Genomic DNA, 24,629 nt, shown 5'->3' with positions numbered 1-24,629 from the left:
AGAGCTCTCACTTTGTGTGTGTGTGTGTGTGTGTGTGTGTGTGTGTGTGTGTGTGTGTGTGCAGGGAAGGCGTCAATGCGCACCAACACCAACCAGCTTGGCAGCTGTATTCCTTCGCTGTGATTGGACAGAGGGCGGTGATTCCTTCTGTCACGATTTGGGTCGCTCCCACCGGAGAACACCAACCGTCTGAGTCCAGCCTTTACCGAAGAGCTCTACGGAGGAGACGGTGCACACCGGGAGGAGAGGGTTTCCTCTCAGGGGCTGGGCTGACAACTCGGTATTTGTCCTCCTGTCGGTGAGGAGGAGAGGGAAGAAGCAGAGATAAGGGAGACCATCAGTGCTGGAGCGACCAGCCGCCTTTCTTCTTCTTCTGTCGGGGCTGCGGTAAAAAAGTCGTTCACGATGCCGGTGTTTCACACCAAAACCATCGAGAGTATCCTGGAGCCAGTGGCCCAGCAGATCTCTCACCTGGTCATTATGCACGAGGAAGGGGAGGTAGACGGTAAAGCCATCCCGGATCTGACGGTGCCGGTGGCCGCTGTGCAGGCTGCTGTCAGCAACCTTGTGCGGGTGAGTTTGAATCAGGGCGTCAGTTCAGTATGAGCTCAATGGCAAAGTGCCTGCATGAAGTGACATTTACCACTCAAACTTTCAACCTGGAGACTGGCTGTTGCAGTGGTGTGACAGCGTCTGTTTAATGTGTCATAAATCATTAGAATAGCAGGTCAGCAGACTGCCCTGCACCTATCATATGCCAATATCGGTTCATTTTATTTTCTGTGGGGCTTCTGCGTTCACGGAGTTAAATCCCTGTTTGGTCTTTATTTGCCATTAAAATTACATAAAGCTGTCACACACCCAGCTAACGCTCGTGCACGTTTTAACGGGGTCCTACAGTAGTTCCTACAGTAGTACAACAAAGCAACACAACATAGCAAAGTTTGCTGAGATTTGTAATCAGATGGCAGCTGAGGTCAATGAAGTTTGTAGGGCGGAAGAAATGAGTGGTGATTAAATTAAAAGCATGCCTGTGTGTGTGTGTGTGTGTGTGTGTGTGTGTCCTGCTGTGTTGTAGGTGGACCTGTGTACTGTAGGTTTTGTGCTCTCAGCTTCAACAGCCCAAGTTAGATTATTGCAGACTTTACAGTTTATGAAACTCATCCATCCGTAGTAATAAACTCCACAGAGACTATATAAACACTCTGGTCATTTATCAGACTCCCACCTCATCTCTTACTCCTTTGCTCATCTCTTTGTTCATTCTTTTCCAAACTTCTTTGACCCTCCACTTTTCCACTTACACCATCGCTGTCTTTCTTCTCTGTCCTGTGGAATCTAATTGGACGATTTTTATAGAGAGCTAAGCTTTAGTCAGTCACTGATGTCCCCTCTGTACGCACTGCCTGGGAGAAAATCAATAGAGGCCACATCATTAATGCTGATCCTGGACGTTTGCATTGATGCTGGGGTGACCTGGCTTCACTCACTTAAGAGAAAATAGCAGCAGACAGGAGGACTTCTTACAGAGAAGAAGCTGGTTTCACGTTCATTAGTAATCGCTTCTCTGGTCATGTTTTAAATAGAAACGACACACTAAATTGAAATCATTGCTCCTTAAATGTTAAAAATATGATCTGCTGCACAGTGCCTACATTTTTCGAGACAAATGGTGGATGCGATGGTGGGATAGGTTGCACAATGAGTAACGTGTGTAGTGTTCCTGTGAAAAAAACTTACGAGTGACATCTTTTGTGGTTCTTGAATAGCAGTCCACTCTTTCCCGTGCAAGGACACACAAGATCATCTTGATAAATATCTCATTAACTGATAATGACCCAGGCTGTTCAGTTTGAACTCGAACACTGCGCCATGCCACAATGAAAACCCCATCCTTTATCCAATACCCTCCAAGTGGATTAAGTCCTTGATGTCTCATTGCTACCAGGCATGCTCCTCTGTCTCTGCTTGTCCTTGTTGATCCATTCAGTTGATCCACACAGACAGCGAGCAGAAGGAGGCTAATAGCAGCCTCAGGCTTGTTGATGGGTCTCAGATGGAGTTGCGAGGTGTGAAGATATCAGGGCTGAGCACAGAGGGGGGAAAAAAGGTGTCAGACAGAAGAAATGTTGGTAGGTAGGATGGAAGCATAAAAAAGGGATTAACTAAAAGTAATAAAGCCTGCATCTTTCCCTACTCCGCATTCTATAGTGGTATATTTATAGGGATGTACGTTTTGAGAGTTGTTGTACTCTCAGACAAGACGATTGCTCCACTGACAGAGGAACGAGAGCTATGAAGTGGGTGACAAGATTGTGTTGAAAGCGAGCACAAAGGGCGCTTGAGAACTGAGCTTGTAAAACGAGCAGTAGCTGGTTGCTGGGTAGATACACTTAATTGGATGTAAGAGACACGCACACATATGCTTTATTTTAGAAAGGTGAATCACTTCTACGCTCGTGCAATTTGAACTAAGATATAACACAGTATACAGCAACATGCCACCACAGAGTCCCACTGCACACTGATACAGTTTCACTGTTAACCCCGTCCACAGTGGGATGGCTGTAGGGGGGTACTTAAAATCTAGGTCACTGAGACACACACACACACACACACACACACACACACACACACACACACACACACACACACTTGCAAAGATAGTGTCTGTCTCAATCCATCAGAAGTTGTGCGTGGGTTGATGCAGATCCGACTAAAAGATGTGAAAGATACGGTTGGTGTTTTTTATGTGCCTAAAAGTGTGAGCTTGGTGGAGTTTGCAAGGTGTCTGCTCCTCAAGGAGTCAGCACAGACCCTGAGTATGTTTGGGGGGGTGGGGTGGGGTGGGAAGGGGAGGAAGGAATAAATAGATTTACCGTTGAGTGAAGTAACCACACGCTGATGGAAGTGAGCAGACTAAGACAGAGAGGGAGAGGAGGGAGGCTGCAGGAAGATGCAGAATTTTTCATGATTGGTAAGGGATGGAGAAAACATCCACATTAGCTTGGACGCTGTGAGGGAGAGAAAGTGTTTCTGGTTTTTTCAGACCAGACCCTGCCAAGCATCATGGTCTGCCCTCCCATCTCCAGCCCCCTACACACACACACACACACACACACACACACACACACACACACACACACACACACACACACACACACACACTCACACTCTTCTCAGCCAGCTCTAAATATGAGCCATCTCTCCTTGTTCTTTGGCAGACCCGGGAAAAGTCTTCTGGCTATGTGTCCACACATGCTCTCTGCTTCCCAGTGTGCCTTAAATCTATTCATGGATAAAGCTGTATTATGACATAAAGTCTTACAGCTGATAAATAGTTTACAGATTTGAAACTGATGTTAATAAAAGCAAATGAAATTCATGGGCAAGAGGAACCGGGGGCAGGGTGATGAATCATCCAGAGTTATTGTAGATTTGTAAGATATTTTTTCCCCTTTTTTATTTTTTAGTTTTGAACATGTTTGCTTGTTTTGTTTTTTTATAATTTCGGTGTGAGTGGTATTTGTCAAAGGAAAATATGTAAAAAACTGACACACAGTCTGAGTCTTAGTCCCAGTTAACATACAGTATGAACCTTTGCTAAAAATATAGTATTTATTTTGTATTTTAGCCAATTAAATTATGTTTCACAGCTTGGTTTAAGGATCTTTCTGCTCACAATAACACAACAATGTTTTTTTTCACTCCATGAAAAAAAAAATTCTTCTTTTTCATTTATTTATTCTTTAGTACAAGTTCTTGCACACACTGTCATTAAAGGTCTGGTTACCACATGAAAACCAGTAGAAGCTAATGAATCAAATATTTCCCAGTGGAGACCAAAACAGAGCTAAAACGAGCGGTTGACAGATGGCATGTAGCAGCATGGGATCATGTGGCCACAGTCTGTGAACCCCAGGCCACCAAGATGTTCTCTAAAATAATTATTAGTCATTAGTGGCAGGGAGAAAAGATCAGCCATCATTCACAGATTGGACAGAAATGTCAGCTGCACGCTCATCAGAGGTAATATCTCTGATCTATACACCCGCTCTGACAGCTGTGATTGACAGCTGCATTTCCTGCCGAAGTAGTCCCACCTTGCAGGATGTACAACTGCACACACAAAAAACAACCCACACACATGCATACACATCACACTGTCAGCAAACCTCTTAACTGTGCATTAATAATGTATTGAATAATCAATACCAAGTGTTGCTGCTTATAGGAAGCTCTTCTGCTCTCCACAGCGCTTTGATCAGTCACCTGATGGCACTCTTTGAGTTCGCTTGCAGGGTTTAATCAGGAGGACATGCTCTACTTGGGGAGCTACATTCCTCACATTTTCGTGTAACAAAATCTTCATTTTCCCAAACAGGGAAACTGACGGCTTCAGCTACTCAGCTAGGACTTCCTGTCCATTTTCAGATTACATTTAGACATACTGTATCTATTGCCATATAGCAAACAAAGTTGGTAGTAAAGTGGACTGGTTCTTATATAGTGTTTTTCTACTTGAGTAAACAAAGCACCACATTCACAGGAAAAAACCCAGAAAAACAAAACATATATAGTTAGGTTTTAAAATGGTAAAATACTTGCTATGCATCTGAAAACAATCATTAAAGTTTTTTCCCTCCTCTCTACCCCACGTGTGCTCTGTGCATCTCTGGAAGAAGAAACACCTTTGTTATCTTCTGGAGAAAATATTCATATTTATTCTGCTCAAAGATCCACTTCTGTCCCATAAATAATTGTTTTAGCTTCCATTAAAGAAATACCTGTGTACTCTTGCTTACTTGTAGATCCTATATTAAATTAACTGTGAATTGATAGCACCTAGCGTTCAGTTTTCTCTGTTTTAATCAGTATTATGTGGTGCAAAAAGCTGCTTTTCTTTTTAAGTATCTCAGTCTCAGCACATATCAAACTGTTAAGGATCCTGAATCCTATGTTGAAACTGTTAAGCTGTTAGAAAAGTCTTGAGCTTTGATTGCTGAGTTTTGAGCTTACATCACTTATATCTATCATTTTGATGGCACCATTTTACTGATTATGTAGCATGTAATTTATAGTAGATCTGTAAAGTCAGTGCAACAGGCATAGCTCATTGTTTTAAGGAGTTTAACATTAATTTTATCCATCTATGTCTTGTTCGCATTTACATGGTGATTTCCAAATGTTCTCAAATGAAATCTTTTTTTTTTCTAAAGAAAATATCTAATTACAGTTTAGAAGTTTTGTGTGAATACTTTTTAGGACAGCTGTACTTAACATTTTGAGCAGTTAGACTGGTCATGAAGTACATTTTATTGGGGGTGCAGGTACTTCCATGTCACTTCTTTGAAACTGATTCATTGTTTAAGCATTTCACATTTAAAAAAAACAAATAATGATGATGATACCGTTATGCACTGACCAAAAATGGAGTGCATCGCAAAGATATTAAAATCCCTACAGCAGCCATAAATGTCATAAAAGCACCATCATAAGATGTGAAGAGGGAAGAGGGTTGGGGCTCAGAGTGTGCGATGGCTGCTTCCTGATTCTCTGGAGCCAGAAACTCTATTAAGCAAATTTCAGTGATGCAGCAGCAGGGAGACTGATGTCATCATCTCACTGTAATTGCATCTCAAGTGTGTGTCTGTTTATATGGGTCAGAGCAAGTTTTCCGTTTCACAGCTTTTCACGGCAGTTTACCAACAGTCTCTGCAGGAATACTGAACTTTAGTACACACCTTATCTTTGATGATTGTATCTGTGATTTTGTGCATCAAGGCTCTTCATTATATATCTGTTACTGATGTAGTTTCTAGGGGTAGATTAAATGCCCTGACTGGTACTACTTTAATACCAGACATGTGTAATAAAATCCCAGTGCTTTCTAAAATAATTCCACCTCAACAGGAAAAAAATGCTTAATAAGTCAAAGCAGACAGTTCTGACACATCAACTTAAAATATTATGCAAACTAGATCACGGTGTGCATTTTTAAATCTTAGCTGTCAAACAAAATACAAATTTGAAGTCAGTTGCATATTTCTTTTTTGACTTGTGATCTACTTTGATAGCTGGGAAAGGCCTCAGCCTCCCCAAGTCTCTGAACTGGATAAGCTGAAGAGGATGGATGGATGCATGGATGGATGATTACTTGCTTATGTTTAAATTGCTTAAGCAAAGCCAGTGAGTTATACTAATGAATAGATAAAGTCAGCACTGCAGATCTCCAACATGGAGCCATGATCTGAAGATTGAAAGAGCTTTTGAAGTGCGACATTAAACGTCTTTCCTGCCTCCATGTATAAAAACAGACCACAAAATCATCCCGAGCCTGAGCCGCTTCCCCTCAGGCAAAGATATGACATGCATGCATGACTGAAATAGGTGTGAATTGATACATACTCATTCACTCGTCATGCTATTAATAGTACTTGAACACTGCTTCCTGTATTGCAAGAGCTAATGATAATTTGTCTGTGGTTTTGTGTGTGTGCTGCAGGTGGGAAAGGAAACGGTTCAAACTACCGAGGACCAGGTGATGAAGAGAGACATGCCTCCTGCGTTTATTAAGTGAGTCTGCCTCTGAAGCACTGTGTGCGTTTCTCTCTCACTCACAGAAACATCCAGAGAGAAAATTATGAGCAACAAATCCACTTTATCTCAGCGAACAGACAGAGAACTTGTTAAAAAGAGAAAAAAAAAGATTTCAGCCCATTTAACATTAGGAAACGTGGCTGTGTTCCCAGCTACAACAAAGAGCCACTTCTGAGACCGGATCCGAGTGACCGTCCGGCTCCAGCTTCCAGACTGCTGAGAAGCTGTTTGTTGTTTTCCTGCTTGCATCCAAAGAGCTGACATGAACTCCGGGTGCTGGCTGAAAGCAGCTACTCAGCAATTCTGGGGCTCACAGACCTCGCTGGTTTTGCTTACCCGTATTTGTTGCATTTATGTCCACGCATATTCTACATTTCCAGTAATATCATCTGTCTGTCTCTGCCATTTTTTTTTTTTTTTTCATTTCTTGCTTGTATTTTTTTTCTAATCGTTTTTCAGCTACGTTAAAAAGGTCCAGACTTCAATCAGATTCACATACCACTCACAGCTCACTCACACATACATGGGACACTAAACCATAAATCTCACTCACAGGGCTTAGGAGGGAGCATGTGGGAATGTGAACCTACCTAAATATAGATGAACCAGCAGCCATTGATACCCTAACCAATGGGGGTCAGAAAGAGAAGGGACCGGGCTTTATTTGAATGCTCCTAAAAATCTATCGTAATCACTGATCTCTGAAGTAGAAATTTAGGATTGCAAATGAAACCGCCTTTTTTTATTTAAAAAGCAGATTGCAAACTCTGAATTGAAGGTTGCATCATTTGAGCCAATTTAAACATGTCTCAAGTCCACAGGTTTTAATAAGAAGACCTTCTCAAATTTTGATCCTTCGAGTGCCAAATAAATAGTGAAAAACTCAAAGTGCACAACATGCTGCCTACTGTGTGGGCTGCTTAGCCTGACACCTTGTCAGCCTCACATCTCGCCTGTGTGTTGGTTTGGTTTTCCTTGATGTCTCTCGGGTCTGATGCAGTGTGACTGACTGGTAGGTGTGCGTGTGTTCAGTATGAGTCCTAAGTCTGCTGTGTGTCTTCAGGGTGGAGAATTCATGCTCTAAGCTCGTCCAAGCTGCTCAGATGCTGAAAGCGGATCCCTACTCTGTTCCTGCACGAGATTACCTGATCGATGGATCCAGAGGGATTCTGTCCGGAACATCCGACTTGCTCCTTACCTTCGACGAGGCAGAGGTGTGTCTGTTTGTGCATGCCTCCTTACATTAGTGTGTGTCCTCATAATCACTCTTACTTCAGAGGTATGGCATCTTTCATGGAAGTAAAGCTTTATATAGCCGTACAGAGGAAGAAGGAGTAATGGAGTCTCAGATGCACCCAGATCTAATCACTGAGATCAAATGACTTCCCTCTGTCATAACTCAGGGCGTGTATGCGTGTGTGTGTGTGTGTAAGTGTGAGTTTGGTGGATTTGTTTGTGTGTACTCTTGTGCGATTGTTCAATGGCATCTCAATAAGTGGAATCACATTGGGCACGCGATTATGCGCACCATCACTAGCCTCATTTTTGAAAGAGCAGCTTCTCACAGTCACAAGACGTACATCACAAGACTGTACACGCACACAGACACACACAAGCCCACACACACAGACACACAAAAAACTGAGTAACTTCAGGCTAAAAAAAGCTCCTGCAAAGAAGGAATTTCCTTGTTCTCATATTAAAATGTGGCTTTTGTTTTACGCCTGCATCTGCTTAAGACTGTGTCTGCATTGTGTTGTAGGTACGTAAGATAATCCGAGTGTGTAAAGGTATCCTGGAGTATCTGGCAGTAGCTGAGGTGGTGGAGACCATGGAAGACCTCATCACATACACCAAGAACCTCGGACCAGGTGAAGTTTTATCCCCACTACTCTGTGACAAAGTCTTTGTATGGTTCTTAAAACGTCACTTTAGTAAAATAAAGATTCATACAGGTTAATTAAAAATAAGAGCCCTGATTCAAAATCTACTGCAACATGTACATTTTTACTCATTTTAATTTTTTTTAAATAAAGAAATTATAAATGTTATGGAACTGGAAAGAGGTAGGAACTGTCACCAATAAAGCCTTGACTAAGCCTAGACTTAGAATATCATATTTAAAGATTGAGGCTTAGAAAATGCAAAAAGTCATTTAAAGGTGGAATTAATCGAGGCAATAACCGTCAGATTCACTGATAATGAAACAGAAGTTATAGTAATAAAGAATGTTTGCTGAATAATTTGTGCAGAGCTGTTATAAACTGTGCTTTTCGGATTAGTTTGCTTCATAAAGCAGAAAACGGGACAACAAACTTTTGTTTTACACGACTCTTTAGTTTAAAGATCCATCTGCCAGCTAAATTAACCGCTGAGTGCTCTTCTGACACTAAAATGCTTTGATTAAGGATCAGAGTCTTTTCACTGACAGGAGAACCATAAACAGGCTATTTATCACCAGAGGCAACAGGTTAATTGTGTTGTCAGTGCAGTGTGGCATAATGAGCTGGAGGAAATTTGATGCCAAACGTTTTCTCCCACTTGACTGATGCCTTCATTGTGTGAGATCAATCGTTCATGAAGTTACAATGTTTGTGTTGGAACTGCTCAGTTAGCGTATACACTGGGGGAAGCTTTTAGCCTTTGATTGTTCAAGCATACTTAAAGCAGTGCCAAAACCAAAGTCAATAACATTTTCTTTTTTCTTTTTTTTCAGGGATGACCAAAATGTCAAAGATGATAGAGGAGAGGCAGCAGGAGCTGACACACCAAGAGCACAGACAGATGCTAGTCAGCTCCATGAACACTGTCAAAGAGCTGCTGCCCGTTCTTATCTCAGGTGCGTGTTCGTGGCTGCGCATGTGTGGGCTAACGACAGCACAGATCATTGAGCATCCAAGAGTTGTTATAGCAACGCAGATAATTACAGTCATTAAATGCTGGGGATGGGGATGTGAGTGTGACTGCGCGCATACGTCGCCTACAAACATCTCTGCTGCGCTACTCTTATACTCTGCACCAACCAACAGAGAAGAGGAGCACTGTTTCAACTACTTGAATGCACTGAGACTACATGGTCAAGTGTCATAAAAATCTGAATAAACATTTTTTTTTTTTACAGAACTATTTGGCAACTAAAAGAGAGAAAGAATAAATAATCTCTTTCTCTCTCTATAGATAGATAGATAGATTAAATTACATTATTGTTTTATCACACCTAAAAAGCATTTCTGAAGCTCTTTAGCATACAGGACATTTGAGCTTATTGATTTGGTTTTACTGCCCCCCATTTGCTGCACTGGTTCAGTCTCATTGAATTCAGGTGTTTTCAGTCCCACTACCACGGGTGTATCAGATCACATGCCAAGCTATGGACTCTGACTTTGCAAACATTTGTGAAAGCATGGATGGTTTTAAAGTGCTCACTAAATTCAAGCTTGGTATTGTAATAAGATGCCACCTTTGCAATAAGGCAGTTTGTGAAAATTCTTCACTTGATATTCCACAGAACCACAGAAACTCAACCACACAGACTCAGACCATGTGCGGGGTGAAAGCTGCCAATCCTCTCTTTACTGATTAACTGCAGAGTTCCAAACCTCCTCTCGCATTAACATCAGCACAAAAACTGTGCGCCAGGAGCTTCGTGGCATGGGTTTCTATGGCTAAGCTCCTCCTGTAGGTTTATCGCAAAGGCGATACTGGTACTTTTGTCCTGTAGTGTATATTGAAATGTATGTAACCACTGGGAGATCACTAACTGGTTTTGGACCACTGTGTTGAGACTTATCCATTGCATTCTTCCCCTTTTTTTTCTTCATGACCATACTGGATAAGAGGGTCAAACTAGGGATTGATCACTTAACTTTGCCAGGTACATTGATATTTTAAACAGTGGATAGTAAAAAAACAAACCAAAAAACCCGACATTAAATCAAATAAGATACCTGAGAAGATGAAAATGAAAAATGTTTGTCTATGGGTCTACACTTGCTTTTAGAGCCAGTAGCATTATTAGATAATTATTATAAAATAACAATTATAATAGTATTACAGATGCTGAAGACTATTTAAGATTTTAATCCCCATCCTTTAAAAGTTGATAGATATGAAAAATAATGCCTATAAAGAGAGAAAATACTAAACTTGCATTAATCACCATCAGTCCAAGCATGTTAGTGCTGCCACAAAGGTCATTTAAAATCAGCATTTTAAAAGCTTTAATTTTTTAAAGTGGGTCATTTCTATTTGCCACAATAGATTCTTAGATTAAATGAGCACTTCGTCTTAAGTTGAATATATCGTCCTACCTGAGTTTAAACATAAATACTGTTATTTCTTTCCTCAGCTATAAAGATTTTTGTCGCAACGAAGAGTAGTCGAGGTGCCGGGGTTGAGGAGGCAGAGAGAAACCGAAGGTTCACTTTTGAAAAGATGAGCGCTGAAATTAATGAGATCATAAGAGTCCTGCAGCTCACCACGTGGGATGAAGACGCCTGGGCCAATAAGGTACAACCTGTGCTGCATTTAAAGACTATGATTTTTCTCATTTTACCCCACAAACCTAAAAAAAAACCCCACAAAATAATCCCCACATACCTAAATCAGATTTCGCTGGCGTGCCTGCTTGCATACATACAGCCTCACTGAGCTGCATCTCTGAAAAAAAAAATCACTCTTCACTTTCTGTCACTTTTTTCTTTTTGCTCGCTAGTATAACTCCTGGTTTTTCCTTTTTTTTCCTTTCCTTTCTGTACCTTCCTCCTCCATTCTTTTCCTCCCTGTAGAAGGTAAGCCTGTTTCTCTCCCCATCAGCGGTTTCCAGCATGCAAGCGTGTATGTGTGTGAGAGATAAGGAGACACAATATGTCCTCATGCTTACATTATTATTATTATCTATCATGCTGGTATTTGACAGTAAGTGTTTTGTGTTTCAGTCCACTGACTGTTGGCTGATGTGTGATGTACAGCACACATACTTCATCACTTTATTGTCATATGTGCATATCTGTTTGTCTCCAGACGTCCATTCGAGTCAAATGGCCTGAAACAGAAGTTTCTCAGCTCGGTTATTTATTTTAACACCTGTCTTCAGTCATGGTATTTTTTCTCGTGTATTGTCTCGTGTTTAAGCTGTCAAAGATCGACCATCGTAGCACAATAAGACGCTGTTTTTGGCTGCATATACATGCTTGGAAAAAGTAATTTTTGGGCATCAGTTAGAGATTGTGCATTGAGATAATTTAAGCCAAAGTTAAGCACTGTTTCACTCGTCTAACCTGTAACTCTGCATGTTTCTCTCTGCACACAGCCTCCTTTGATAATGATCTGTCTGTTTGTGTCTGTACCGCTGTGTATGAGCTGTGATAAGCACTTACAGTCAGTTTGTGAGAGAAACCGCTGGCACACGATGACTGCCGTCCTCTCGGGTCATGAATTATAGAAATAAGCTGGTTGGTGTCCAGATCCATCCATAATAGATGGGCTGTATTGAACAGTTCCACTTAAGAGGTTCATTCTTCTCTGAACTGGAAAAAACATTTTTTTTCTCCTTCCTGGTTGAAGCACTGAAAGAGTCTGTGACATTTTAGATTAAGTCACTTAGTCTTATTTTCTCCTTTATAATAAGGAATTATTTTTAGCAAGACATTGTAAAAAGTGGTGATTTCTGTGTAAAACATAGAACCCATTTTACAGCATGAAATTAATAATGTAATACGACTTCATTGACTAATATTAATAAAACCAATTTTGTGCTGTTAGTGCCCACATTTAAGACTTCATAGCTTGCAGGCCACCACCCATTTAATCGTGGATAAACCAAAATATAGGTTTTATATGAGGCAGTTTTAATGTATACATCTATGTGTTGAACTTTCCCACAACAAAATAGCCTTTACAAATGTGAGCCAAGCAACCAAGTCCAGCTTTACACTGGAAATTAAAGTCTCACAGTTAGAAAACCTCCAAAAATCAGAAAGCTACACTGCTGGTAATACAGTTCCCCATTACAGTGAACATTGGATTTAAAGTTTATTTTGTTAGTCCTATACACTTCATCAGTCTTGTGTACACCATCCTCAACCCATAAATACTGACAACAGATTTAGATGTGCCCGAGTTTTCGTAAAGATAGCAACTATGACAACAAATAATCTGTAAAACTGTAACTACTTATAAAAAGTGTCTTTTTTCTGTAATGAAAGCAATATATTTTTCTTTAACACATCTCTTCTCTTTACTTCAGGATATGGAGGCCCTGAAGAGATCTCTGGCTTTGATTGAGTCAAAGATGGCACAAGCTAAAAGCTGGCTCAAAGACCCTCACGGACAGCCAGGTGGCTGTTTGTTTCTTATCTATTGTGGCTTCAGCTAAAAACACCTAATCGTCAAACATGAATGTCATGCCATGGCGGTCTGTCGTTTCCAGGAGACCTCGGTGAGGTGGCCCTGCATGTAATACTGGACGAAGCTGGTAAGGTGGGAGAGCTGTGTGCTGGGAAGGAGAGGAAAGACATACTGGCGACCACTAAGGCTCTGGGACAAATGACTGACCAGGTCACAGATCTACGAGCTAGGTAGGGTTTTTCTGCAAGAACGTGTGAGTTAAACAGTTTTCCATCCTCTGTCCATGGTGTGCGATTAGGTGCGCATTTGAATTGTGTATTCAGCTGTCAAGCCTCGGCTGAGTGTCTTTGTTGTTCTTAACAGAGGCCAAGGCCCGACCCCGGGGTGTGTGCAGCGTGCCGGCCAGTGCTCGCAGGGCTTAGACTTGTTATTTGGCAAAGTGGACAGTGCTGCTCGCAGACTGGAGGCTCTAATCAATGCCAAACAGGCTATTGCCAGGAGGCTGGACGCTGCACAGGTCAGATAGAACAACAATAATATCAGAATGAGCTACGCTAACCAGGGAACTGCTTTATTCTAGCAAATCCGACTCTCTACTTCTCTAATCCTTTTCCAAGCAAGTGTTGCAGTTAATACTTTACAAATTCTCTCAGAATTATTATTGTTTAAAAGAGAGACCCCACTGGGTAAAATCTTCACTAGTAAATAGCCCCTTCACATGGTAGAAGCTCTACTGTGAGACATGTGTCAAAAGATGTACTTATTTCATATGTCATACTGCACATGTGCATATTTAGGCATGGCTGGCTGATCCTCACGGCGGTCCTGAGGGGGAGGAGAACATCAGAGCGCTCCTTGCAGAAGCCAAACGCATCGCCGATCTATGCGAAGACCCCAAAGAGAGGGACGACATCCTGCGTTCCATAAGTGAGATCGCAGGACTCACCGCCAGGCTTATGGAGCTACGCAGACAGTACGGTTTCACCTCACATTTCTCATGCTCGATGACACGTGCATTGTGAAAACTATACGTAATACTTAGACACTCTTTCCATAGGCTCAAACTGCAACCCCATGCCACCAATAGGTGGCATATTTTACCCACCTGGAAAGTATGTTGTTGCCTGTCAACCTTGGGCATGAGTCCTCCAAAAAGGTTTTAAACTGTTTGAATACGGTGTCACGGTGTTTTTGTGGAGGGGAATTTAAAGGGAAATATCACTTAACTAAACAACAGAATTTAATCCAAATGCTTCTGTAGCTCAGTGGATGATGGCGAAGGTGATGATGAAGATTAGTTGCTTTTAGGAACATAACTGTAATGGTCTTCAGCTGCATTTATTGAGCATAAAGCAAATTCAATTTCAAACACTGAACAAATTACCTAGATATGCTCTAATTAATACTGATCTGCACTTTGAAGGTAAAAAATGTAGAAAATGTGGCTATGATTTCCGCATTTGGAACAGATAGTACTTTTACAATGTGTAATTTAGTAGAGATATTATCACTGTATTATGGTATCCTGTCAAAACGGCTGTGCAAGGTCATAAAAAGAGATTTTGTGATACATGAATCTGACTTTGTTCTTCTTTTCTTAGAAGAATGATAAAGGCATTTCTTAAACTGTGCCCTGAATTATTGTCCTGACCAGAACTTGTAGTTTTATGTCTAATAATCTGGACATACACATATAGAAATGTTTTGTCTTTATTTCTACTACACAAAAAAGCAATGTTAGGCTTTAAAAGTGGTATTTCTCTTTTTTGGTGGTATCTAACAGGGGTGTAGTGTTATTTTATAGTCTATATTAAGTCTTTTATGCTTTTTTGTCTCTCTCTCAAGTTGTCTATCTTTGTTACTGTCTCAGGGGTAAAGGTGACAGTCCTGAGGCCCGTGCACTCGCTAAGCAGATTGGGGCGGCGCTACTGACCCTGCAGTCTAAAACCAACCGCGCCGTAGCCAACATGAGACCAGCCAAGCCTGCAGTAACCTTGGAGGGCAAGATGGAGCAGGCCCTCCGTTGGGTGAACAATCCTGGAGTGGACGACAGAGGAGTAGGTAAGTGGTGCTGGATGACTGCTCTAGGGAGTGATGATGCAGTAGTTTGTCTCAAAAATAAACACCCTGACCTTCCAGTGCATTTTGTGCATCTCTGTGGATGATGGACAGATTGTAAAAGAAACCAGACACCAAGTGAATATCGCTCTTTGGGGATGTTAGCCATTTGTGATCAGTGAGGTAACTGTAAAATTACTCAGGCAGGAAATGTGATTGCGTGGCACAGAAATGACTGTGCTGTTTCCTTAAATGCCCACAATGATGCATTTTGTGCATCACTGATTGACTAACTTGACTAGTTTAGTCATTCAGGGACTCTTGTATTGTTTTCATGCTTTGTTATTGCAGTCTTCCTGCTTTGTCATTTGATTGTTTCCTATTTCGTACCATGCTTCCGTATGGGAGCAGAGTGTGAGATGCTACAGTGGAACACAGGTATCTCTCTATGAAGCTTTCTTAGAAGACATAACCAAACATGTTATTATTAGTAACATTATTAACTTCCTGGAAACTATATAATGTTAGCATTTACTGCAAACTATAGCATCCTACTATTGATGTTGCAAGAAATGACATCACTTCTCACTTTGTATTTTTAGTCCCTGTGACCAACAAAAAGAAAAAAGAAAAAGCGATACTTCTATATCTAAATATGGGTTGTTATTGAGGTATCTAGAGCATGACTTCTACCCTGTGTTACTCTCTAGGTCAGGCAGCAATCAGAGGAATGGTTGGGGAAGGGAGGAGGCTGGCAGGAGGCCTGTTAGGCCCGTATCGTCAGGATATGATTGGGCGCTGTGACCGAACAGAGGCTCTGATGACATCCTTGGCAGACATGGCAGGCAGGGGAGAGGCTGAGGCTCCTCATGCACGCGCTACAGCTGCACAGCTGCAGGACACCCTTAAGGTATCTCACAAGCATGCACATTTAGTCTATAAATAGATTAATGCAGAAACACAACCTCCCCTGTAATCATATGTAAACAAGTTTCCAAATACACAAAATATACCTGACTAAAAATCGTGGAAAAGGGGAAAATGCACGATGGCTAGAATATTTCTGTTTGATCCAAAGGTGCAGCCAATATAACAAAAGCATGGGGACTGAGGATGCATAGTGTAAGACTCAGTAATGTTGATTTCATTGAAAGTGCTGGTGCAGAGCTCCCCCTGGTGGATTTATGCAACAATCTCTGCTTCATCCAGGACCTGAGGCAGCGCATGCAGGAGGTGATGACCCAGGAGGTGTCTGATGTTTTCAGTGACACCACCACACCTATCAAACTGCTGGCTGTGGCTGCAACTGCACCTCCCGATGCACCAAACAGAGAAGAGGTCAGTAATGCACAAAACACAGCACCAATAACACGTCCCATTCACCTGTTTCCACTAATAGACACCATGGCTCAGCTGTGTGGCGTAGGAGGTTGATTCTGTCTACACTTTGACTGAAGTGCTGCTAATGTTTGTGAAAGGTTTTTGAAGAGCGCGCAGGGAACTTTGAGACCCACGCGGGTCGGCTGGGGGCAACGGCAGAGAAGGCTGCTGCTGTGGGAACAGCCAATAAGACTACAGTAGAAGGCATCCATGCTGCTGTGAAACATGCTAGGGAGCTCACACCACAGGTGCTTCTGTTTGATTTGGCCGCCCCTGATTTGCATGATCACGTATCAAGATAAAACCTGTAGGTGTTATATACAGTCTGAGCGTGACTTGTTTACTTTTTTGTTTGTTTTCACATCCAGGTAACGTCTGCCGCTCGGATCTTGTTGAAGAACCCTGGGAACAAAGCGGCGTATGAACACTTTGACACCATGAAGAACCAGTGGATCGACAATGTGGAGAGACTCACCGGTGTGGATTTTCTGCTTAAAATATTACCTTGCTGCACATGAGAGAGGATTTACAGAGGCGTGCTTATCTGTGTTTTCTCTCCCAGGTCTAGTGGATGAAGCTATCGACACCAAATCTCTGCTAGATGCGTCTGAGGAGGCGATAAAGAAAGACATCGACAAGTGCAGAGTTGCCATGGCAAATGTTCAGCCCCAAATGCTTGTTGCCGGGGCAACAAGCATAGCAAGGAGAGCTAATCGGGTCCTGTTGGTGGCTAAGAGGGAAGTTGAGAACTCTGAAGACCCACGATTCAGAGACACTGTGAAACACGCTTCAGACATCCTCTCGCACACCATCTCGCCTATGGTGATGGACGCCAAGGCGGTGGCAGGGAACATCCAAGATAAAGGTACAGGAGAAAAACATGTTTAATATAATGAGTGATAAAGAATGACTCAGGTTTATTTACCATGTTTTCGCTGTTTGTTCCAAAGCTCTGCAGAAAGCCTACTTAGACTCGTGTCTGAGGATCCTGGCTGCAGTCGGAAAAGTTAGAGAAGCCTTTCAGCCTCAGGAGCCGGACTTCCCTCCTCCACCTCCTGACTTGGATCAGCTCCATGTAAGCACATTCAAACACACATAACGCACTTTATTCCCACAGTAGACTTTAGTAGTAGTAGTTAAACTATTAAACTGGGATTCCAGTGTTTTAGGGAAATATATCAGTCTTCCTTTATGTGGGATTAACAAACTTTCTGAAATAGGGTCTTCACATTGCTCATGAGTGGGTTACGACAGCCAAGAATATTTTTTCTATGATTTAAATTTGATTGTCTCCATTTATTTTAGACCTAAATATAATATTTTTTGTCCCGACTTGATAAAAATACTCATTTCTGATACGTACTCTGGTTCTGCCGGAGGTTTCTTCCTGTTAAAAATGAGTTTTTCCTTCTGGCTGTTGCCAAGTGCTTGCTCATAGAGTCCTCTGATTGTTGGAGTTTTCTTTGTATTACTGTAGGGATTTACCTTACAATATAAAGCACCTCGAGGAAACTGTTCTTATGAATTTTATATCAATAAAACTGAATTTAAATATACTTGTGAATCACATATTGTTATGCATGGTGGTCAGACCCAAGCAATTTAGGATCAAACAGCAGTATGATGGAATAACGTCTATGAATTATTATGAACTACCTGTATGTGTGTTTTCAGGTTAGTGATGAGCAGGCCCCACCCAAACCTCCATTACCAGAGGGGGAAGTGCCTCCGCCTCGGCCTCCTCCTCCAGAGGAAAAGGACGAGGAGTTCCCGGAGCAGAAAGCTGGAGAGGTGCTCAGCGAGCCCATGATGGTGGCAGCCAGGCAGCTGCACGATGAGGCGCGCAAGTGGTCAAGCAAGGTCAGTTCACACAAACACGCATATTTGCATATTTAGCCAAACATCTGTGTATAATTTTAAAGTCATGATTTCTAGTTAGTTGCTGGCTAGTTGTCTTAAAAAAAAAGTCCCATCTGTGGATATCTGAAATTCTTGAAATTATGTTGGTCCTGAAATATGGAAATCAGTTGCTTGATTCCATTTTCAGAGGGGAACCGGAAACTGTCATCTGTTTAAAGTGTCAGCATGTGACTTTGTTCACGGTGTACACGTGCACACTCAACATGCACGAAGTGAATATGAGATATTGCAGTGAGAAATCCCAGCCTCAAATCTATATTACAAAAGCACACTCCACTTACAGCAGACGTTATCTACTTCGTCTTTCCTCATATCTCTGTGGCTGTCAATGTTCCGTGTGTGTGTGTGTGTGTGTGTGTGTGTGTGTGTGTGTGTGTGTAAAAGAACTGTACACAGGAACAGCTAATCTGTATAAATAACTAGGAGTAATGCCCTCTTGCTATCTTTGTGGAGCTGATAACCATTTTCCCCTTAATGGCGCCGCTAACAGTTTTTCCACAGATGTTTTGTGTGTCTTTTAAAAACTATCCACAAACATCCAGACATCTCTGGTGTTGGGTCACGCTCAGTTTGCCAACTCAGCACTAGACCTTGTTTGATTATGCAAATAGGTTATAAACTCTCAGCTCAGCCACCGCCTCAGAGTAAGGCACATCATCCACCCGCTGCCTTCCCAAACCAGCTCCTCTTTCGTTTTAATTTCCCCCCCATCTAAATCGTCTGTGCCTATGTGTGCAGTTTCACCTCCCCTGTCCCTGCACCTTCACCTTGCTTGAATACGCTCCTCCTTCCTCCTGTAAATCTCCTGTCCTTTATTCTTCCACCCAGTGCCTCTCATACTATACTAAATGCCTCCTTTTCCCATGCTTCCTTCCCTCCTGCTATCCCTGGCTTTCCACTCCCCCCTTCTTCTCCACATTCCTCCTTTTTTCCTCCTCCTCCCACCCCTTTTGCCTCCCTCCCTTTCCTTCCCATCCCCATCAATCCTCCAACCACCACCAACAAACCCCCCCCCACTGCCTGGCCCAGCCTGAAGATGAGGAGGCAGTAGAGGAGAGGGAGGTAGATGATGAAGATGAGTTTACTGATGGTGAGGATGACTATGAGCCAGAGCTGCTGCTGATGCCATCCAACCAGCCTGTCAATCAACCCATTCTGGCAGCTGCCCAGTCTCTCCACCAGGAGGCGCGCAAGTGGTCCAGCAAGGTCTGCGCACATACATGCACATGAGCGCACACACAACCACGTGTGGATCAAACAGTATGTGTAAAAGGCTCTAAGTGTTTTGGGTACTGTTTGACCCACGCACGCACACGTGCACGTACACCCACGCATGCAAAAAGATAAATGCACGACACAAGGAAAGCCCTGCAGGACAAGAAACACCCACCGGGGGCTGTCTGAACACTGAGCTCTGCATCTGCCACTACCAATGGAAAACTCCAACCAGCTGCAGCTGCTGTTTTACTCTTATTGCATTATTTTCAGACCTGGTTACACAAATGGTAATGCTGATGCCATGCAATGGTTGCACAAAACGTTGAGGACTGTGGGAATGTCAGGTTTGATTGCTGCACCACGTGGATAAACTGGTACTGGCTTCACAAGCCCTTAAGCTCATGTTTGGGTAAAGCGATTCAAAGGAGGAGGCAGACGCTCTGTCTCGTCGTTACCTCTGTTGTCAGACTTTCATTGTCTGGCCAACCTGTGAAGCCAAGGATGACAGTTTCCCAAAGACTTCTGGGTGATTTATATATGACATTAGATTGCCTGCTTACCCACTCTGGTCACCTGCTTCTGCTTTTTAGCCTCTATTACTAATCACTTTAACATCACCTCATGTGTACTAACTTCAGGTTGACTCTAATGTCACAAAGAAAATGAAAATCTCAATTAAAAATCGAATAAAATGTTCAATATCTTCTTCACTGAGGATTGAAGAGTATGTGGAAACTTGCACTGACTCTGCATGCATTCTCCTGTTAAACATGCTTGCATTTAATTTTAATTCAAATGTAATAATACAAAACACTAGAATTTTAATGTCTGGTTTCCCAAAACCATGTTTCTCTGTTAACAGCTTTAACTGCTTCCTCCTTTTCTACATCCCCATTCTTCAACAGGGTAATGACATCATAGCCGCAGCCAAGCGGATGGCTCTGCTGATGGCAGAAATGTCTCGGCTGGTGCGTGGTGGAAGCGGGAACAAACGAGCACTGATCCAGTGCGCTAAGGACATCGCCAAGGCCTCAGATGAGGTGACAAGACTGGCAAAAGAAGTGGCCAAACAGTGCACTGACAGACGCATCAGAACGAACCTGCTGCAGGTGAGGATTTGCATAGACACAAGCGCACTCTGTCTTCAACGGGAAACATCTAACATCTGTTCTTCCTGCCAAAGGTCTGTGAACGAATCCCTACCATCAGTACTCAGCTGAAGATCCTCTCTACTGTCAAAGCCACTATGCTGGGACGGACAAACATTAGTGAAGAGGAGTCAGAGCAGGTAAACGCACAACAAAGCACATACAGTTGTGGTCAGAAATTTAAATTCACCCGTCATGGGCATGAATGTCATGGTATTTTAATGATTTCTTTGAGCTGTTCTTTTCCCAGAGTGGAGTGATTGTGCAGCATACATATTTAATGACTTTAATAAGCAAGAACTTGTGCACAAGTTTGAATTTATGAAGGATTTTCTCTCATCCACATAAGGTCAAAAGTATACATACAGGCTCAAATATATACATACCCTACCTACTAATGTTTGTTTAATGTCACTTAGCAAGTTGCAGCTTGACCAAATGCATTTGGTAATCATCATCAAACTTCTGGTATCATTTTTGGCTCTCTTCTTGGCAGAATTGGTGAAGTTCATTTAAATTGATTGGTTTCCAGGCATGGACCTGACTTTTAAGTGTAATCCGCAAATTTTTAGTAGGGTTGCAGTCAGGGCTTGATGTTAGCCTTGATGTTTACTCACTTTAAACTAGTTTTGATGTGATTTTGGGATCATTGTCCTGTTGGAACATCCAGCTGCGTCCAAGTTTCATCTAGATGTTAGTTTGAACTGAAGCTGAAGAATTTAGGGGTAGCCCTCCTTCTTCATTATTTCATCCACTGTCCACTGTATTTGGTAGTAAAACAAGCCCAAGAACATGCCACAACTACCATGATGCTTGACAGTTGGTACAGTGTTCTTAGATTTGAAAGCCTCACCTTCAGTTTTTCCAATCACACCTTTAATCACCTCGCTTCACTGTGCACAGTAACACTGGTGTTCCAGCAGTTTCCAGTTCACGGCAGGCCTGAACCTGGGAGGTTCCTGGGTTGTTCCTGAACGGTGACAGTTTGGGTTGTTTCTGTTATTACAGTAAATGTATAATATGGCAATCTCTAAGCTGACAGGCAAGAGAAAAAATAGGAAAGAAAGAAAAAGGAACAGTGGAAAAAATGGGACAAAGTACAATAAAAGCATAGAGCACAAATAGAAAAGCACAAATGTTGCACCTGTAAGAAAAAAAACACCTGGAACAGAAAAATATTAAAAAGCACAGAGACACAAATCAACAATCTTCTTTTCTTTTGTGTCAGTGTTTGTGTCTTTGTCACGTCTTGTTTTTTAAAGATGTATGTTGTACAATCATTTCACCCTGCAACAGTTCAAAGAAATAATTAAAAAGCTCAAAATCAAGATGACATTTGTAATTAAACTTCTCACCCCAACTGTACCTCACAGTGATGCACAATCCAACCTTTTTTTCTATTATTATCCATAAACTCAGCATCTGCAGAAAGCAAAGTGCTACTTCAATGCCGTAGCTGTCTTTTCAAACTTGAAAAGCTCTACTACACACTGCAGTCCCTGTTATTACACTAAAAGCTGAGTTGGTAGTTTGGCATTACTGAACAAATGTAACTGATTGGACACTTAATTTTTTAAAAGAAATTCTGCATTTAAGGTGGATTAGTCATGTCATGGCCAAAATTTGTGACAGATCTTTAAGCTGTTATTTTACTGCTTTGTTTGCCTCACCAGGCCACAGAGATGTTGGTCCATAACGCCCAGAATCTGATGCAGTCCGTGAAGGAGACGGTCAGAGAAGCAGAAGCAGCCTCCATCAAGATCCGCACCGATGCGGGCTTCACCCTCCGATGGGTGCGGAAGACCCCCTGGTACCAATAATCATACCTGGTCGCTGACATGGATGATGCTCTTTCTTTAAAACTTTGCTTCAATAGCACAAACCTCGAGTAAAGTAGCAATGTGCATATGCATTAAGCATAAGCATGTGCACTTCAAGAGGAAGCTGCAGGATTTTGAGCCATTCTCCACTGTAGTTTGGGTGTTTGCACCAGGAAGCATTAGATCTGGTCCCATGCAGGTTTCTTTTAATGGCGTGAGCGGAATCGCACAGGTATATCGGAGACAGTTTTTTAAAGTATATTTTTGGTATGTTGTGTTACAAGACTTTATCCAAAGTTCAGGTATATATTTTTTGCATGAAAATGTTTTCTATTTTCTAAAGGCGAATTATGACACTAAAATGCTCCTAGAGGACGTTTACTTTGCATTCAGTTTTTTTCAGTGAGTTTCTTATTGTCTATTGTATATACAATAATTGTTTGTTTTATGAAAGATTTTTAGCTTTATTCACTCAGTTTGACTCTAAAGTCGGGAGCATTGGAGCGAGCTGAGGAGCTCACTTTCCTTCCTGTTTACTTTTTAACAATAAAGGTTCTTTACTAAAGATCTACAAATTCAGAAGTTCTAGCATCATCACTTCAATGATTTTATATTTGAAGAACTTAAAGGTGTTATGAATACAAATGAGACAGTTTTAAAGCAATTATATGATTAGAATAAAATATATGGTTGTTAGTGACTATGTTGTTTCTTGGGAGGTTGACACTACAGCTCACAGGTTTTCACTTGACAGCAGCAGTATGTGTGACATTGAAGTCAAAGTCAAGCTTAACTGATATATTTTTAATGTGTGTTTTCAGTTCTGTGTTTTCATTTTAGTTGAACTTCCACAGTGATCAATGCCAAAGGATTTGTTTTACATTACTGTGAGCTTCTAAACACTCAAACTCCAGGTTACTGCAGACAGTACCGTCCTCTGTAGAGGACCCGGAGTGCTTTTTTTTTAAGGTCTGTTTATTTTTAGCCAAAAGATATGAATGTTTTACTCTGCTTTGCATTTTTTTTGTAATCTATTTGTAGTGCTGCACTGTACTGCACTCTTTGTAACAGTTGAACTGTTTGGAAATTTTAGCAAAGCTGATGATTTTAGGCAGCATCCTTTTATTGTTTGGGTGTTTATTTTTTAGATATCCAGATATCCCTCTGTTTGAGCTCAGTAGTCCCACGTTAAATGCTCTAAAGCATCATCTGAAAAATCCATTTGTTTCCTTTTTTAGATGACCCCGGTGGTTTGAAAACAAGACAACTCTTTTTATCAGGCAATATTGTCAGCATAGCAACGTAGATTTTATTTTTAGGTTAACACTAAAATATATTTAAAATGAGTTTGTTGTCATCTGGGATTAAACATTATATTTTTACATTAATACATGCAGTCAGTCAGCAAATGCATATTTTTATTTCCTTTAATTTAACAGTGGAGAATTTGTATGCACCTGTATGTGAAGTCTTTTCGTTTAAGCAGTAGTAGTGAGCAGTCCAAATGACACTAATGGACAAAGCTCTGGATTGCAGCACAGAATGCTAACTGCATTTTCAATTTTATTTGGGCCTACTGAGCATGTAGCAGCACTGACTATTCACTGAGAGCGACACAATGTAGATCTGCGTGTGCACCTGATGTGTTCATTCACACCCCGAATGTACACTGATAGCTTCTAGCCCTGCCAACACATCTGCTGTGCCTTGGAAGAAGAATAAAAGACTATAATGATGACTGGACTTGGCCTCTTGTTCTCTGTTCTAAGTATTAGAAAAACTCATGACCACACATAACAATGTCTAGGGTTTACAGAGAATGGTCTGAAAGAAATACCAGGAAAGAGTCAGGCTCATCAAACCAGGTCCCTTGTTGTCCAGTTTGGCTGAGAATGTGTGAATTGTAGCCTCTGTTTCCTGTTCTAGGCTGACAGAATTGACTCTTGGTGTGGTTTTCTGCAGTGGTAGTCAATCTGCTTCAAGGTTTGGCATGTTGTGTATTCAGACTTGCTCGTCTGCATACCTTGGTTGCAACAAAAGGTTGTTTGAGTTCCTGTTGCCTTCCTGTGAAGTTGAAGTAGTCCAACCATTCTCTGACCTCTGAAAGCAATAAGGCATTTGCAACCAGAGAAATGAC

General features: G+C 41.7%; 1 protein-coding gene across 5 annotated transcripts; it reads left to right on the top strand.

Moving 5' to 3' along the window:
• The first annotated feature begins 103 nt into the window (after positions 1-103).
• On the top strand, positions 104-24,230 carry LOC146374850 (vinculin-like). 5 transcript variants are annotated; one of them, XM_084947701.1, is made up of 23 exons: positions 105-573; positions 6,506-6,576; positions 7,664-7,814; positions 8,363-8,471; positions 9,317-9,439; positions 10,949-11,109; positions 12,848-12,938; positions 13,031-13,178; positions 13,312-13,465; positions 13,746-13,921; positions 14,819-15,009; positions 15,418-15,444; positions 15,717-15,916; positions 16,216-16,344; positions 16,485-16,634; positions 16,755-16,863; positions 16,949-17,251; positions 17,337-17,461; positions 18,061-18,246; positions 19,336-19,512; positions 20,430-20,633; positions 20,708-20,812; positions 22,346-24,230. In XM_084947701.1, the coding sequence occupies exons 1-23, from the start codon at positions 406-408 to the stop codon at positions 22,490-22,492; spliced, it is 3,405 nt and encodes a 1,134-aa protein (XP_084803827.1). In that variant the 5' UTR covers positions 105-405; the 3' UTR covers positions 22,493-24,230. The 5 variants fall into 5 exon arrangements, with proteins under 5 accessions (XP_084803829.1, XP_084803827.1, XP_084803826.1 ...); XM_084947700.1 differs by having other exon boundaries at positions 15,415-15,444; XM_084947703.1 differs by lacking the exon at positions 19,336-19,512 and having other exon boundaries at positions 104-573; positions 15,415-15,444.
• The last annotated feature ends 399 nt before the right edge of the window (positions 24,231-24,629 follow it).

This window comes from Perissodus microlepis, chromosome 13 (genome assembly GCF_051167445.1).
Source record: "Perissodus microlepis isolate ML-2025 ecotype Zambia chromosome 13, ASM5116744v1, whole genome shotgun sequence".
NCBI lineage: Eukaryota > Metazoa > Chordata > Actinopteri > Cichliformes > Cichlidae > Perissodus > Perissodus microlepis.
Note: the sequence above shows the minus strand (reverse complement) of the source record. Positions and strands in the feature narration are given on the sequence as shown.

What these genes read in the sequence shown, in the direction of transcription:
- LOC146374850 (XM_084947700.1), top strand. Translation starts at nt 406, where the DNA reads ATGCCGGTGTTTCACACCAAAACCATCGAGAGTATCCTGGAGCCAGTG. An exon ending in AGTGGACGACAGAGGAGTAG is followed by an intron (nt 15,010 to 15,414) that starts GTAAGTGGTGCT and finishes TCCGTATGGGAG; the next exon opens with CAGAGTGTGAGATGCTACAG. An exon ending in CAATGTGGAGAGACTCACCG is followed by an intron (nt 16,864 to 16,948) that starts GTGTGGATTTTC and finishes TTTCTCTCCCAG; the next exon opens with GTCTAGTGGATGAAGCTATC.